This window comes from Salvia hispanica, chromosome 6 (genome assembly GCF_023119035.1).
Source record: "Salvia hispanica cultivar TCC Black 2014 chromosome 6, UniMelb_Shisp_WGS_1.0, whole genome shotgun sequence".
Taxonomy (NCBI): Eukaryota; Viridiplantae; Streptophyta; class Magnoliopsida; order Lamiales; family Lamiaceae; genus Salvia; species Salvia hispanica.
Window position 1 is genome coordinate 29,495,095 of NC_062970.1, and position 15,007 is coordinate 29,510,101.

The 15,007-nt window shown below is 38.6% G+C and overlaps 3 protein-coding genes across 3 annotated transcripts; 1 reads left to right on the forward strand and 2 right to left on the reverse strand.

Moving 5' to 3' along the window:
- Positions 1-235: 235 nt before the first annotated feature.
- Positions 236-3,359, reverse strand: LOC125196503 (trihelix transcription factor ASIL2). Its single transcript, XM_048095036.1, has 2 exons — positions 2,329-3,359; positions 236-537 (listed from the first exon to the last, which is right to left on the reverse strand). The coding sequence occupies exon 1, from the start codon at positions 3,248-3,250 to the stop codon at positions 2,333-2,335; it is 918 nt and encodes a 305-aa protein (XP_047950993.1). The 5' UTR covers positions 3,251-3,359; the 3' UTR covers positions 236-537; positions 2,329-2,332.
- Positions 3,360-4,954: 1,595 nt separating this feature from the next.
- On the reverse strand, positions 4,955-10,378 carry LOC125196131 (fe-S cluster assembly factor HCF101, chloroplastic). Its single transcript, XM_048094512.1, has 15 exons — positions 9,960-10,378; positions 9,784-9,891; positions 9,238-9,380; positions 9,101-9,151; positions 8,753-8,908; positions 8,232-8,375; positions 8,013-8,155; positions 7,446-7,515; positions 7,245-7,340; positions 6,986-7,075; positions 6,727-6,780; positions 6,097-6,220; positions 5,829-5,953; positions 5,487-5,609; positions 4,955-5,307 (listed from the first exon to the last, which is right to left on the reverse strand). The coding sequence occupies exons 1-15, from the start codon at positions 10,015-10,017 to the stop codon at positions 5,242-5,244; spliced, it is 1,551 nt and encodes a 516-aa protein (XP_047950469.1). The 5' UTR covers positions 10,018-10,378; the 3' UTR covers positions 4,955-5,241.
- Positions 10,379-11,822: 1,444 nt separating this feature from the next.
- LOC125195091 lies at positions 11,823-12,575 on the forward strand. The gene has a single exon (XM_048093290.1). The coding sequence runs from the start codon at positions 11,823-11,825 to the stop codon at positions 12,573-12,575; it is 753 nt and encodes a 250-aa protein (XP_047949247.1).
- Positions 12,576-15,007: the final 2,432 nt, after the last annotated feature.

Here is a 15,007-nt window from a genome sequence, read left to right on the forward strand (position 1 = left end):
AATTAGACTATTTTTCTAGGTCGTTTGACGAGTTACTACTTACCAGAATAACTTATCCAGCCAATACAGTTGTGTAGATTAGAGAAAATTGGAACTGATTCAACTCAATAAACTAGTCCATCCCGAAAGATGTTTCTTGTGAAGGACAGTATTCATTATTGGATTTTTATAAACGTCATCAGCAGTTCAGCACGAACATTTCTCAATATATGTGATTCAGAATAAAACTCTCAAGTATATGTAACCTGGAACCATGTTTTTTAACCTAGAAATATTGACAACATATTAGCGTATTACAACGAGGATCCATCCTTCTAGACATAATATATGCAGTCTGCAACAGCAAAACTGCCTCGAGTTTACTATATAAACGTACATGGAGATATTGGCTACACCAAAAACCAATGGCCGGATTCAAATGTCCAACCCCATCTAGAGTCTAGTACAACCAGAACAAACTTACCTGCATATGCATCATTATACTGCGCATGGCTTCTTTGCCAGGGTTCGACTTGTCACCTTCACCGACCGGGAAAACTGCAACAAGTAACACAACATTTACTTCTCTGTAACCGCCAGATTTTAAGATGGCATGACAACTACATTATCAGCAAACCCCACAGATCAACAGCTACTTATAAGCCATAGTTGGACTAGAATGAAAAAGGTACAGCAAAATGTGGAAGAACTTTTTTCAGAAATTTGCCCAACTCCTAATACAGAATAAATGATCCATTTATGGATTGGTGTGACTGAGTTGTGAAAACTCAGTGACAGCCAATCCAATGCACTGTAAATCTGTAATTGACACTTGATGCATCAAAGAAGAAAAACTAATCATAGTGGTTCTAACACACTCAATCTATTGAGCTGAGCTGAAACAGCTGATCCATTGAAATCTACTAAAGACTCTCCGTACTTGCATGCTCACTCTCACTGTCATAAGGAAAGTTGGGCACAGGGTGTATTCAATGTTTATAAATTTACAAATGTCAGGATGTTGGCAGCGAATGTAGAAAACTCTATTTTGGCAACTCAAGCACTGGACAATTATCATTTTAATCACTTAATGAAGGATCATACAAATCTAGCCTGATGCTATACATGGAAACGTCACTATGACACTATTTGAGCAACTACCAACAGCTTGCAATACGGCAGGGCAGCTTCACATTCTTAACCAGCCATAGTTCTTCCACCATACAAAACTGGATACTGAAAACCATCTCTCTTAGTTAACGAAACATTAGTGGTTGTTGGAATTCAAACACTTACACACTTCCAATCCAATGACTGAAGTACTGCATTTGTTCAATGTCATGGATTTTTTGCAGTCCAGTCACACCTCGGCAGAGCTTAGAGTCCACATTTACAGGATAAAATGAATGTTTTATCAAATCTAAGGAAAATGGAGGGTGATATTTGTAAAAGGAAATAAAATAACAACGGGTTACAAATAATTGGGGGGAAAAAAAAAAGTAAAAGTAAAGCTAAAGGCGCCACGCTGCACAGCACTAAAAGAAAGGTGCTGTATTTTGCATTTTTCTCTACCACTTGTTCATTTAGATTCTAGCTTAGTTTTGATAGCATGGAGGATCCCGACTTGTGGGGCCTTCAGTTTGTGTTTTCATGTTCTTTCTTTGGATCCTAGTCACTTTTGGGCTAGGATCATGTTTTGGAATGTTATATTTTGATTTTATTCACGGGTTGGGGGTCTGCCTAAACCCCCCACCCACACTGGGTGCCTTTGATTGAAAAAAAAAAAGTGCTGTGAACACGCTGCTTAACTTCTGAAAACAGATATAAAAATACTGAATCAGAAAACTAAAATGTTTGCTGATTTAACACTTCATCAGATGCATTAATCTGCTAATGCATTCCTCCATTTATTAAGGGAAATGAAAAAGTTACTGAAAAAGCAATTAAAGGAAGTTACAAAAATATAAAGGAACTAGTACAATACTTTGCAAAGCATTATTTTCATTAATTTTTTTCACTCTGGCAACACTCTGATTACCAATTTTCTAAGTCTCGAGGAAATTTAAAGAGCATTGCCATTCAATAATATTATGGATAGTTTTCATCTCAATATCTTCATTAGGGCCACCACAAACTGACAAATATTCACGAGTAAATTGAGAGAGCATTAAGAGCATTGCCATTCAATAATATTTTGGATAGTTTTCATCTTAATATCTTCATTCATCAATAAATAAACAATACTATAAACTCAAAGGCCACCACAAACAGAGAAAATTTCACGAGTAAACTGATAGAGCATTAAGCTTCCATAAACACTCATATGTTGAGGTTCAGCTGAAAAATTACCATATCAATCTCTGAAATTCTCAGCAGAAGTATCAGTGTTCTCATCCTCGTCATCATCCATTTCACGTATTTTAGCAATCTCCGCCTGCGCACGCTCAACAATCTGCTTCTTCTGCAACTCCAAATCCCTCTGGAAATCCTGCTTCAATGTCTCCAACTCCACCATCTGCATCCTCTTACTCTCCTCAATCTTCTCATACACCTCACCAAACTTCTGAATCGAATTGGCCAACATTCTAGCAGACTCCCCATCCACCATATCATCCCCACTCAAATCCTCCTCCCCATCCTCGCCCCCATCCTCATCGGTATCCTCATCCGACTGCCCCGGGCTATCCCTCATCTCATCCAACACATTCGACATGTCCAAATACACCCTCGGATTCATAAACACATACTCCCCGGAGTCCAAACCACACCCCAACCCGCCGTAGCCTCGGGCCCTGAGGCTCAGCAACGCATCCATCTTCTTAAAAAACACCCACTTGCTGGAACCCCCGCTCTCCACCTTCACCATCTCCTTCTTGTACTTGTTCTTCAGCATATCCAACTGGCTCCGGCACTCCCCCTCCGTCCTCTCGCGCCCACTCATCTCGGTGACCTTCTCCACCACGTCGACCCAGTCCTCGGCGCGAAGGCTGCGCCTGCCGAGCTCTACGTAGCGCTCCCCCCAGACCTCGAGCAGGCCGAAGATCTCGTCTTCGGTCCAGGACTCGCTGTGCGGGGCGAATTCGTAGTTGGAGACGAAGGATTCGAGCTTCCGCTTCTTGGGGTGGCGCTTGGAGTTGTCGAAATTGTAGAAATTGCCGTTTTGGGCGAAGGACTTGTCGGGGCTGTCTTCATTGTCGTCGAAATCGTTGTCATCGTCGTCGTCGTAATCGACGGCGGGGCTTCTGTAAGCGTAGAAATTGGGGTTTTTCATCGGCGTAGGGTTCTGATTTGAGATTCAAGGGATTTTTGGGGCACTGTTTTGGTTTGCGGAAAGGGAACAAAATGGAATTCTCCAATTCTGAAATTCTATGAATACTCCAAAATCTTTGCTTAATTTGTTTCGAATTCAAATATTATAGGAGTAATTTTCGCATAAATCCATTATCAATTTTTTATTTTCCAATATTTTCAGGTGTCACATAAATCTAAAAATATGGTAAAATATCACATAAATCTAAAAATATGGTTAATCAATTTTATAGTTGGCTCTCCATCAATCAGTAGTAAATCGTTAACTTTTTTCTCATTGTCCAATTAATTAAGATTTAGGAAAAAATATTGCTCCCTCCATTTCCAAATAATGTTTAGTACGAATTTTAATGTAAAATTAGTAAAATAAGAGAGATGCAGAGAGAAAAAGTAATTAAAGTATTATTAGTGAGGAATGAGTCACACCTCGTTAAAGAGAAAAGATTTTTCAAAATTAGAAAGTGCATATTCTTGTAGGACGGACAAAAAAAAGGAAAGAGTGCACATTCTTGTAAGATGACGGGAGTACGTTTTATTTGGAAGTAAAAAATACTTTAGCTTTATTTTATACTCCCTTTTACACTAATATCAATTGTTTTTCTGAGTATATGCATTTGCAAGAATTCAGCTTCCACAAAATATACGATTTTCTCCAAATACAAATAAATTGGATGGTTAGAAAAACATTAAAGTTTTGATAAAAATTTACTAGTATTATTTTAAAAAAAAATTAGATTTACTAGAATTTGTCTTAACTTTATAGTTTTTCTGACAATTTGCCCAACAATATATGTGGGCGATATCTTGTTTTCTTGAAAATCAATGTTTGGTTAACATGGAAATTATATCATGTCCGAGGTCAAGCAAGGAGTAATATTGTACTCCTATGGTTTATTAGAGCACTAGATTTTATGTAGCTATTGTGTCGTGTCACTCGTGTGAAATTGTGGTTTCATGGTGTCGAGTGGTTACGGAGTACTACTATATTTCATATTGAACCGTCTGTATGAGTCATCTCATGTTTGTGTAAAACGTTTATTTATCATGTTGTGTTGGAAATCAACTTTATCATGCGGTGTCGATTTCATGTATACATAATTTACTCGGCCAACACTTCAAATAAGAATCAAACAACATTTTATGTCATCGATATACCTCCGTCCCACTCTAACTGGAACATTTCTAACTCGGCATGAAATTTTATATAGTGTTGATTTATGTATAAAGTAGAAAGAATAAAATAAGAGGGGAAAAAAGTAGAGAGAGTGGTGTTTCTATGTATAGAAATGTGTCATTTAGAGTGTGACATCCAAAAAAAGAAAATGTGTCACTTAGAGTGGGACGAGAGAGTATTAAGGTAACAGATTATACGAATATGAAATGAAACTATCACACACTTATTGTGTCGTCGATAAAACCACTAACACGATAAGAATTTACCCGAGAATTCTAATTTCGTCTATTTTCTTGTCATGTCTAAAATTGTGCTTGTCTAAAATTATCTAGCATCAACCATGATGAATCCAACTCCAAACTATTGACAGTCAAAATCAAACCTTCACGCCCCGCACGTATATGAGTAGAGTCCGTTTTGCTCGACGTTTCACTTTATAGAAATTGCCAAAATTTAACTTGGATCCATGTAGATTATCATACAAACCAGACATACTAATCCAAGCACTTCACTTCCACAAAGAAGCGTGACAAAATTGGGTATAAAGGTACATGTTGAAGAATTTAGTGCTATGAGTATTTTCTTTCACAAGATCTTTAATTCTGAGCGCTATGTATATACAACTTGGAGTGGTTTTATAGCCTATGACTAAACAGATAAAAAATAAATTGAAATATGAACTTTTACTGCTGCCCAACATGTTAGAAATAACTTAGAGAATGGACTGAGAAGCATCTCTCTGCAGGTACAAATTTGAGGTGGGTCTTCAGAGATGCTATTTAGTCCAGGAGTATAGGAACATCAACTAAACGCTCCATCGTTTGAAGCTGATCGTATGGTGCAATCTGCATTATAACGAACTAGTTTCAAGCTTTGGCTCTGGTGAATAGCGATATGATGTCTTATATTGCATGTTACTTCAGTAAAAGTTGTTTATGATTGATTGAGGATATAAAAATAGATTAACTTGCTTCATTCATATCCCTGTGACAAAGGTGAAACTCATTTCTGGCAGATAAGTTACCTGGTTAAATCCATCAGGCCATGTTATGGATACTGCATAGTTCCCCATTGGCCGGATTTCTTCAGGTTCGACGTCCTCTGGTATGTCTCCATACTGCAGTTTCTGCTCACCGGTCCATTCATCCTGGTTGCACCATAAACCAACGTTTTTCATATAATCTACTAAGGTTATTTCAAAAAGTTGGTTTCACTGGAGCATTATCATTTTACTTAAAAGATCTAACGAGTACCTACCGGATTTATGTTAACAACCCCAAATCTTTCTAGTCAGTTACTTTGTTGCTCGTTCATTATTTGTTAATCGTTATCCAAAAGTTTCATTATGAAGAACTTTTTTCCATACCACACTTTCTGCAGATCGATCATTTCGCCTCACAGTTGCCGGGTGCAAATAGAATTCTTCATCAGATGTAGGTACTTTGACTCGGATTGCCTTCATAGATTTATCGTAAGTGACTGCCGTCGACACTGCATTGAAACAAGCATAAGAAGTGCCTTCAATCCCATTATATTATTGTATTAGATCCGACTTATGACCGGGCCTCAAGAGTCAAGAGTATCAACCATCCCCCGAGACAGATAGCTGTCATTGAAGAAGAATATCAAGATACCTTGTTGGCGGATTTTGGCACACTGCTGCACTACGCAGACACCTAAATCCTGAAATGTTCCTGCTACTTCACCTTGGGGATCAGCCACGACTTCAGGTACTCCACTATCCCCCGAAACAGATAGCTGTCAAGCAAGCACCTTATTACTATATCACAAATACAGTTAAATATCATGTGCTTGATATTTTTTAACAGTTGATCATATCAAATTGACGTGATAAGAAAAGCATTGCAAATTAACCAGTTGATCTGTTGCTTAAGTGAAATCTGGAAATTCCTACTCCCCCCAGCTTGTTCTTCCAGTAAAAAATAATCCTATAGCTTTTGGTTCAAGTATATACAATATGAATTTGGTAAATTATGAGTTTGTATTTTTCAGATAAGATGAAACAATAGTTCATTTTAATAGGAATAGAACTATCAATCCAGAAGATTTTTGCAAGGAATCTACAATGATATCACATGAACTGCCCATCTGAATATATTTCAGTAAGTTAGCATCTATGATGATGCTGCCACATCTATGTTTTCTTGGTATAGAATTTTTTTTCCTTCAGTTCAAATGTTTAATAGACATTGATCCTATCGTAATGTATATCAACATGCTAACATGACCTAAAATGAACTCACAGTTGGTCTTATAGGAAGCTCAAACAGATTAGGGATCCCAAACTCCTGAACCACCTGCAAATAAGCATATCTAATTAGCAACTCTGGCCCTCTGAATCTGCACAGCTGTATGGAATATAGTGAAATGATTCCATGCATTTTCAGTCTCGATATTTTACTACCACCCTTTCATGAGCTTTTTCAGTCTCGATAATTTCTCAAGACGAACAGGATTAAAAAAAATAACAACTTTTTAAGATATTAAAACATGGGGAAAAACCTGAGAACCTGAACCTCTGCCAAAAGGATAATATCTTTTTCCATCAGCATCAAAATGACACATATTCTCAACCACTGCGACACATGGTACCTGAAGAATAAGTCACAGTTCTCAAAGAGCACCAAAGGGGTAAATCCCAGACAATGCAAGTTCTGGAAAAATAATCTATTTTTACGATGTAATCTTCCACTGATTAGATTACAAGAAAAAAATGGGTTTAAGGGGACTGAAAATCTGTGATAGTAGAGAAGGGACCAGCCTTTAGCTTAGAAAACATGCGGACTCCTTTCGCAACATCTATGAATGCTAGCTTCTGAGGTGTGGTAACAATAACAGCAGCAGTCAATGGGACAACCTATTACAGTTTGACCAACCCCAGTTAGTTCACAAGGAAATTTAGCAATCAGGCAAAGCAAAACAGAAGAAGAATAATACTTCACATTCCAAATTATAATTGTACCTGGCATAATGTAAGTTGAATGTCACCTGTTCCAGGCGGCATATCTATGACTAGGTAGTCAAGTTCACCCCTACACATTAGGAACATGAAACTTAAATCGAAATCTTGATAATGATGTCGATAACATGATACATATACAAGTTACATGGATGAGCCAGATACATAATATAGACTGGTATGTACTAGACAGGTTCTCTGTACAACTGCAACATGCATTGAAGACATGGGTGCTGTTTAGTTCGAATCTAGAGTAGCAAGATAGTGTGAAAATTTCTAAGCAATAAAAATTACTTGGTACATATTCAGCCAAAATGAAAAAGTGAACAAATGAGAAAGGGAACAGACATAGAAAATTAATTATATGAACTAGAGAAAATTTATTTAGACTGAAATCTTGGCAAGGTGGTGATGGCAGTGGCAGTACAATTAGTGAAAATTGGAAACAAACAGAGATGGATAATTTGAAGAAAAAAGCAAGTTTATGCATCAAATGGTAACGGATATAATTGGCGAATACATTCTTATGAAATAAAAAGATTAGGCCATCCTCAAGGAACCACAACATACCATTCAGTAGTAGTCAGTAGTTGATCAATCACACCTGAAACCATTGGACCACGCATAATAGCTCGACCTTGTCCAGCAAATCCAAAAGAAACGAGCTTGACTCCCATGTACTCAGTTGGAATTATAGTTCTCTTCTCTGGGTTCTAAAGAGCCATTCAGTTGTCATGCAGAAATGCAGGCAGCTAAGAGCAATTGCAATGCAAGAGTTTGACGAATTACCATTTCCAGCAACCGATTTTCTGGAGATACCATTGTGGGCAAACTAGGACCATATACATCAGCATCAAATATACCAACTCTTGCACCCATACCAGCCAAAGTATATGCAAGGTTTACTGCCACAGTTGATTTTCCCACACCTCCCTGGAATTGTTGGAGTATTTATTTAGAAAATCAAACTGTTATGAAGCTTCAAGGAGATAGCCGAACATTGAATCTAACAATGCAAATTATTGGGCAATTTGTATCTAAAGGATCCTATCCGGGGGAAGCTCTATATGACTATAATATTTTCTTATACGTGAATAGCAGAATGATGATTTGCAGAACAAAAACAAATCCAAAATAATGTATGTACCCTCCTCAAACCTTTTTGTACATTAGGTGGGAGAACAGAATCTTTAATTTGTAATGAATGCACAAGACAGAGGCAAGTACTAATAGAAAAAAACAACATCAAAAGAGCAGAATAATTACTTCAGGGAAATACTGAGACATGTCACATGTTATCAAACACCTACCTTGCAACTTGAAACGGCCACTATATTTGATATTGTCTGTAGACCAGCTGGAAGTTGTGACCCAAAAAGAGGTCTTGCTGGTTGAGCGGACATAGTCACCTCAACCTTTTCAACCCAGGGAAGAGCTACAACCACCTCATTGGCTTTCTGCTCAAACTGCACATGAATTATCCATATTTAGCAGATTTATTTATACACAACATTCACAAAGCAGAAAAAGAACTTGTGCGATGATTCCTGAAACTTTAGTTCTGAAGCTTCTTATGAATACCGTGTGAGAAGTCTATATCACTACTACCTCTATCTCTAGTTATAATGTGATTTAGGAGTTCTTATTAGTGTAATTACCATGTCTTTCACTGGACACGCTGGTGTTGTGAGCTCTAACCGAAATGAAACCTGAGATTAAAAGTGTTAATATTAGATAAGGTGATGTAGTATATTATGCAAATGAAGAGCTCATCAAATACAATTTCTTGTGAGACCTTGCCCAATTCTTTGTTGACATCAAGATCCTTCACAAACCCACATGAGACGATATCAGTACCAAAATCAGGATCAATGATCTGAGACAAAGCCTTTAGGACATCCGCCTCGGCTGTTTGACTTGATACTTGAGTAACAGGCGCTGCAATTGTAATTTGGTTATAAGAATTGAGAAGGAGCTGGATAGAATTCCAACTTTACAAACGTGTAAAACTCATGATGTTCGATCAAGCACTTATTCATAACCAAATCAAGGATCAGGACGCAAGCAATTTACAACTTATTCATCAACCCTGAGGCATATAATTATGTATCTTATAGGTAATGGTACACTGTAAGTCTGTAATTAAATTGGCCGCTGCTCGTTATAGAGAAATTCGTCAAGTTAGTTAAAGGCCTTCGGCGATCACAGCAAAAGAAACAACATGGCAAATTTTCAATTACCAACAAAGATAACAGAAGCAAACTATCAAAATTCATGCGTCGATTGCCAAAATGAGCTAATTCTTTTTTTTTTTAAGCATAGATAAGTTAATTAATTTCACCTTGGGATGAAGCAGCTTTAGGTGAAATGGAGGTAGATAGTGCATCGGCAGGCTTAAAATGCCTAGGAGGTAAGAAGGAAGCAGCTTCGGAAAATGACTTCGCGGCTCCTACACAAGTTAAAGTTAGTTTTGAGAATGAAGAAGTAAGTGCAGGCATGAAGCTCAATCAAACTCACTGGCGTTTGATTGCGATATGGAGCAGCGGAATGGCAGAGGAGCCTGAAGCAGCTGCATTTTGGCCTCCGCTGTGTGTGTGTGTGAAAAAGAGAAAGAGAGGTGGGTATTTTAGCAGAGAATTGGGGCCTCACGTTTGCATCCATGCTGGGGGTGTGAGTGTGAGTGTGAGTGTGAGTGTGGGGTCATGTAATCTCTTTTCTTAGAATTTTATGGAATGTCATCCACAACATAATCTTGCACTACAATTGGCATTGCTAATACTAAAACTTTACAAAATACTAGCCACTAGTAGACGTCACCAAACCGAATCAGCCCGTCCGAACCGGCCCGGAACCGTCACCGGCGGTTCGGAACCGTGAACCGGAACCGCGGTGGCGGTTCGGAACCGGATAGGAGTCGGCGGTTTAGGCGGGCCGGTTCAGGTTCGCGAAAAATCAAGAACCGTAACTGCCGGTTCGCCGGAAATCGGCGGTTCCGGTAGCTTTTCAGGGTTTAGGGTATAGGCATTCAGGCGTAGGCATGCCGACTAATAGTATATATATATATATATACTATCTATTTACATTTATAATTTATTGTTTTTTACTTCAACTTTTTTTATTTAAGTCTTTTTATTCTTTTGTAATTTCAATTTTCAACATTTGTATTTGTAATATCGACATTCACATATCGTTCAAATTTGTATGATTGTATGATTGTTTCAATAAAATTCCAATTGTTCCAACTCCAATGTCGACTTCTACTCCATTTGTCAATTGTCATTCTCGTTTTATTTATTTATTCGATAGTACAAGACTACAACTACACCTACAACTCTACAATTAGTACTATACCGGAATAAAATTAAAAAAATAAATAAATAAAAAATAAAAAAATTCGGCATTGAACCGGCGGTCCGAACCGGAACCGGCCCGGAACCGTCTAGAAACCGCCGGTTTTGAACCGGCTTGGAACCGTGACTGAACCGGAACCGGAACCGCCTGACCTTAGGCGGGCCGGTTCAGGTTCCATATTTTTTTGAACCGGGAACCGGCGGTTCATGAACCGTGGTGACGTCTAGCCACTAGCTTAATAAACAAGGAAAATTGATATTTGAGGTCAAAGGCTCTAGCCACGTTCCCGATTTTCATTGTACCGATCGTCCGATCGCATAGCATGAAAATTGATGAAACTTTGAGATGAGGTTTGGAGAATGTTGTTCAGATTTTGATGGAGTGAAAGGGTGTTTGGAATTTTTGATTAATTGATGCATATGTGGTTATTTAGCGGAGCGAATCTCCTGCTTCACCTCTCACAATCAAATAAAATAATATTATAACTACGATCAAATTTAATAAGTGATGGTGGATTATTTTATTTGATTGTGAGAGGTGGAGCATGAGGGCATCCGCAATGGGGTGGACGATGACGATGCGCGGAGGATACCCATCGTCCGTCGCATCGTCCGCCACTGTGGACGATGGATAACGAACGATGCGACGCGTTTTCGTTTTATTTTTTAATTTTATTAAATTTTCAAAACCTATATATTCCTTTTCACTTCATTTTTAACTCACTTCACTCTCAAATTCACACTTCACACTACATTTTCTACATTTCAAGCAAAATGAATTTCGGAGATTATCTGAATAGTTCGATGTTCAGTGGTGCACGACGGCTGGGTACAGAACTCGACGAATACCGGCCATTCGACACCAACGCCGAGTACGATCCCGAATTCACCACCGACTCGTACGGGCTGTCCGACATGGAGCCTTCTCCCCACCGCCCCTCCACCCCCGCCGCACCTCGCCACCGCCGCCGCGTCTGGGTCCGCCACCAAGAAGAAGCGGACCAAGGCACGAGCCCAGAAGTTGCCTACAATGGAGGTGTGTGAAGAGTTCGCCCCGGGAAGGACGAACTACTCCGACCCCGAATCCATCGTCTTGACGAGATGTTGGATTGATGTTTCGGAGGATCCGGTGTACGCCAACAACCAGAAGGTGACTGCGTATTGGGAGCGCATCGCCGAGAAATACAACGCGGCCAAGCCGGCATACGCGTACAAGCGCCACAGGGAGCAGCTCCGCAAGCACTGGGATCAAATAAAGAAGCAGGTAAATTTGTTCGCGAGGGAGTACGAGAAGTGCGAGAGGGAGCAGGGCAGTGGCGAGAGTCTCGCGGATGTGCGGGACAAAGCGATGCAGTCGTACATTTCATTGTACGGCGATTTCAAGCACTACCAGTCCTGGGCGCTCTTGAGGGACAAGCAGAAGTTCGTTGGTGGTGTGATTCCCCAATCGACGACGGCGAGGAGGAGGGTGTCGAAGCGCACCTTCGCTGATTATACAAGTAGCGATAGCGGCGCGTCTCCAATGGACCTCAACAGTCCGGTGTTCGAGGATGAGAGTTCCGCACACCGATGTCCTCCCGGCGTCCCCCTGGCGTCAAGGCTGCCAAGGGCAAGGGCAAGGCCACATCCTCCTCCGCCGCGCGCGCCCGACCAGGCCCCGTTGCCGACCCCGAGTTCGACGCCGTCCGCGACTTCGACTGCGGCCCATGCCTACGCGGATTTGGCGGCCTCATCCGACTACAGGACGTTTTTGGACGCGCACACCGCCCTTGTCACACCCTAACCCTTATGACTTATGCACTTACTATAAATAATTTCAAAACTCAACCTTTATCAAGTACATATTTCAAAACATTCTAAACCATAGTGGGACCCTCTCACCACTCTATATACTATATATTTATCTGTATGCAAAAAAAATGAGGAGGAGGAGAAGGTTGCCAAAATGCGTCAGCCGCCGACCCTGATAACATGTTGAGTTCCTATGACCCACGTCAATAAAAAAACGTCACTGATATTTTATTCCTGAAAAAATATTAGTGGTTTATATGAGCCACAACTTAGTGTATATAAATCTTACCTTTAATTCCACAACCCAAACAATCAATTATATTCTTTAACCAATATATATAACAAATAATCAACAAAATAAAAAAAATGATTCCATATAGATATAATGTGAACCGCCCTTTTTTTTAAGATAAAATTCGACCCCCCCATTTTTTTTCCTTGTTTTTTTTTTCCTTCCCTCCCAAAAGCATTATTCTTAATCTTATCTCCAACCTCTTTCCTCCTTTTCGTTTTCCAAATAAATTTCCCCTCATAACACAATATTTGTGGGTATATATTTTAATACATGGGTCGGTTTTTGCTTCCCCTCCCCCTTCCCCTTCCCCTTCCCCTTGATAAAAGAACTAAATTTATATAAAATTTTTTTCCCTGATTTTGCTAATAGTTAAATATGGCCACGTATATGTTATATCATAAAAACCCTATCCCTTTGTTAAGTTATTATTATTAGTTCATGACTCGTATAAATGTGTTGCATGCAATCTTTAGTTTAAACTGAAGTATGTATGCAATTTTAAAAATTAATACAACATTACCCCTTTCCCTTATTTTTTTATAATATAGGATAGTGTGTTTTAGCGTGTGCATAAAATTAAAAGTTCTACCGATTACATGAGATTGAAAATATTTCTTAGGATTTATGGTTTTTATGATTAAATAATCTTCAGGCTAGATAAGATATATGGTTATTGTGATGATTAAACATAAGTGGAATAGAAATTATGGTATAAAAGTTTGGTACGGATTAAATCCCCTGTTTTTCAGTTGGTTTTGAATTTTTTGGCATGTATAGAACAGTGAAAATTCTGGTTTAACAATTTTTAAAACAACTTTGATGAGTCTAGTAGTGCCCTGAATATTGTGGAGAATTTTGGAGTTCATGTACTATATATATCAATAAATTGTTGATACAAACAACTATAAACAGCCATAATTTTCCTAATTTGCATTGTTTCCGTATATCTTATCCGAATTATTCAAAGTACTTAAGCTATAAGAAAACTTGATTAAATAATTTTAGAATTAACTATAATATGTCTGGATGTACTCTGAATTTTCTAACGAATTAATAAGTACATTTACTATTTATAATAATTATGTAGAAAACATTGACAAAAATTGTCCAATTTTTTAGTACGTGGGAAAATGATGATATCTCCCGAACCATTACGAATTTTTGAATGAATTTTATTGGATTATAAAGGAGACTTATTTAGGTATTTAAAAATATTATTCTAAGCCTCTAAATCCTTCTGAATGAACATAGAATGTTTATGACGAATTAGTCTAGTACAATTATTATATTTTGAAAGTAATTAAATATTTGGATGAGTTTTAAATATTTCCGAAAATGTCTTGATTAATATATCCCTTTATGGCATCACAATCGTCTCATCTTAACTTTGATGGATCATAACACCAACGAAATCCCACACAAAAATCCTATACCTTCTAACACACTGCCAAGACTACCGTCACTACAACACACTTACATAATCACACGAAAGAATTCTCAAAACACTCACCCAAACTCCAATTCCACACGGGAATGTAAGAATCTCTTCTGACTTGCAAACCAGAGCCGTAGAGTTCTGATTCAGTTGTCAGGGAACCGGGGGTAACCTCGACTAGAGTTGAAACTCATGCAGGAAAAGAAAGAACCTACCGGAGAAAATGATCACACAAAGAATCAGAGAGAGAGAGTTTCTCATATAGAGAGACATAGAAAACATTAAGTGTGAGAGTGAATTGAGAGAATGTGAGAGGGGAGTCATTAAAATGACTCTTTCAGTAACTGTCTCGAAAATCAACGGTCAAGACAAACGATCCGAGTGGAGTGACAGGTAGCGACAATCTAGGAAGTCTCTGGGCATGAGATAAGCTGATACACTTTGGGTCACACAAATACAAAAGGTAAGTGAGCCGAGGTAGTGTATGGGACATACTGTTATGGTCTTGAATCTCTTTGAGTGGATTCTAACTCCAACGAAGAAGACTACGAAAATTTAAAGAACTTAACAATATAAATAAAAGGGAAATATGCTTTTTTCTTACTTCATGAGAATGCCATAAAGGGCTTACACTATTTATAGAGAGCAAAAATAACTAAATGGGAAACGTGCATTGAGATGTGAGATGATGCAA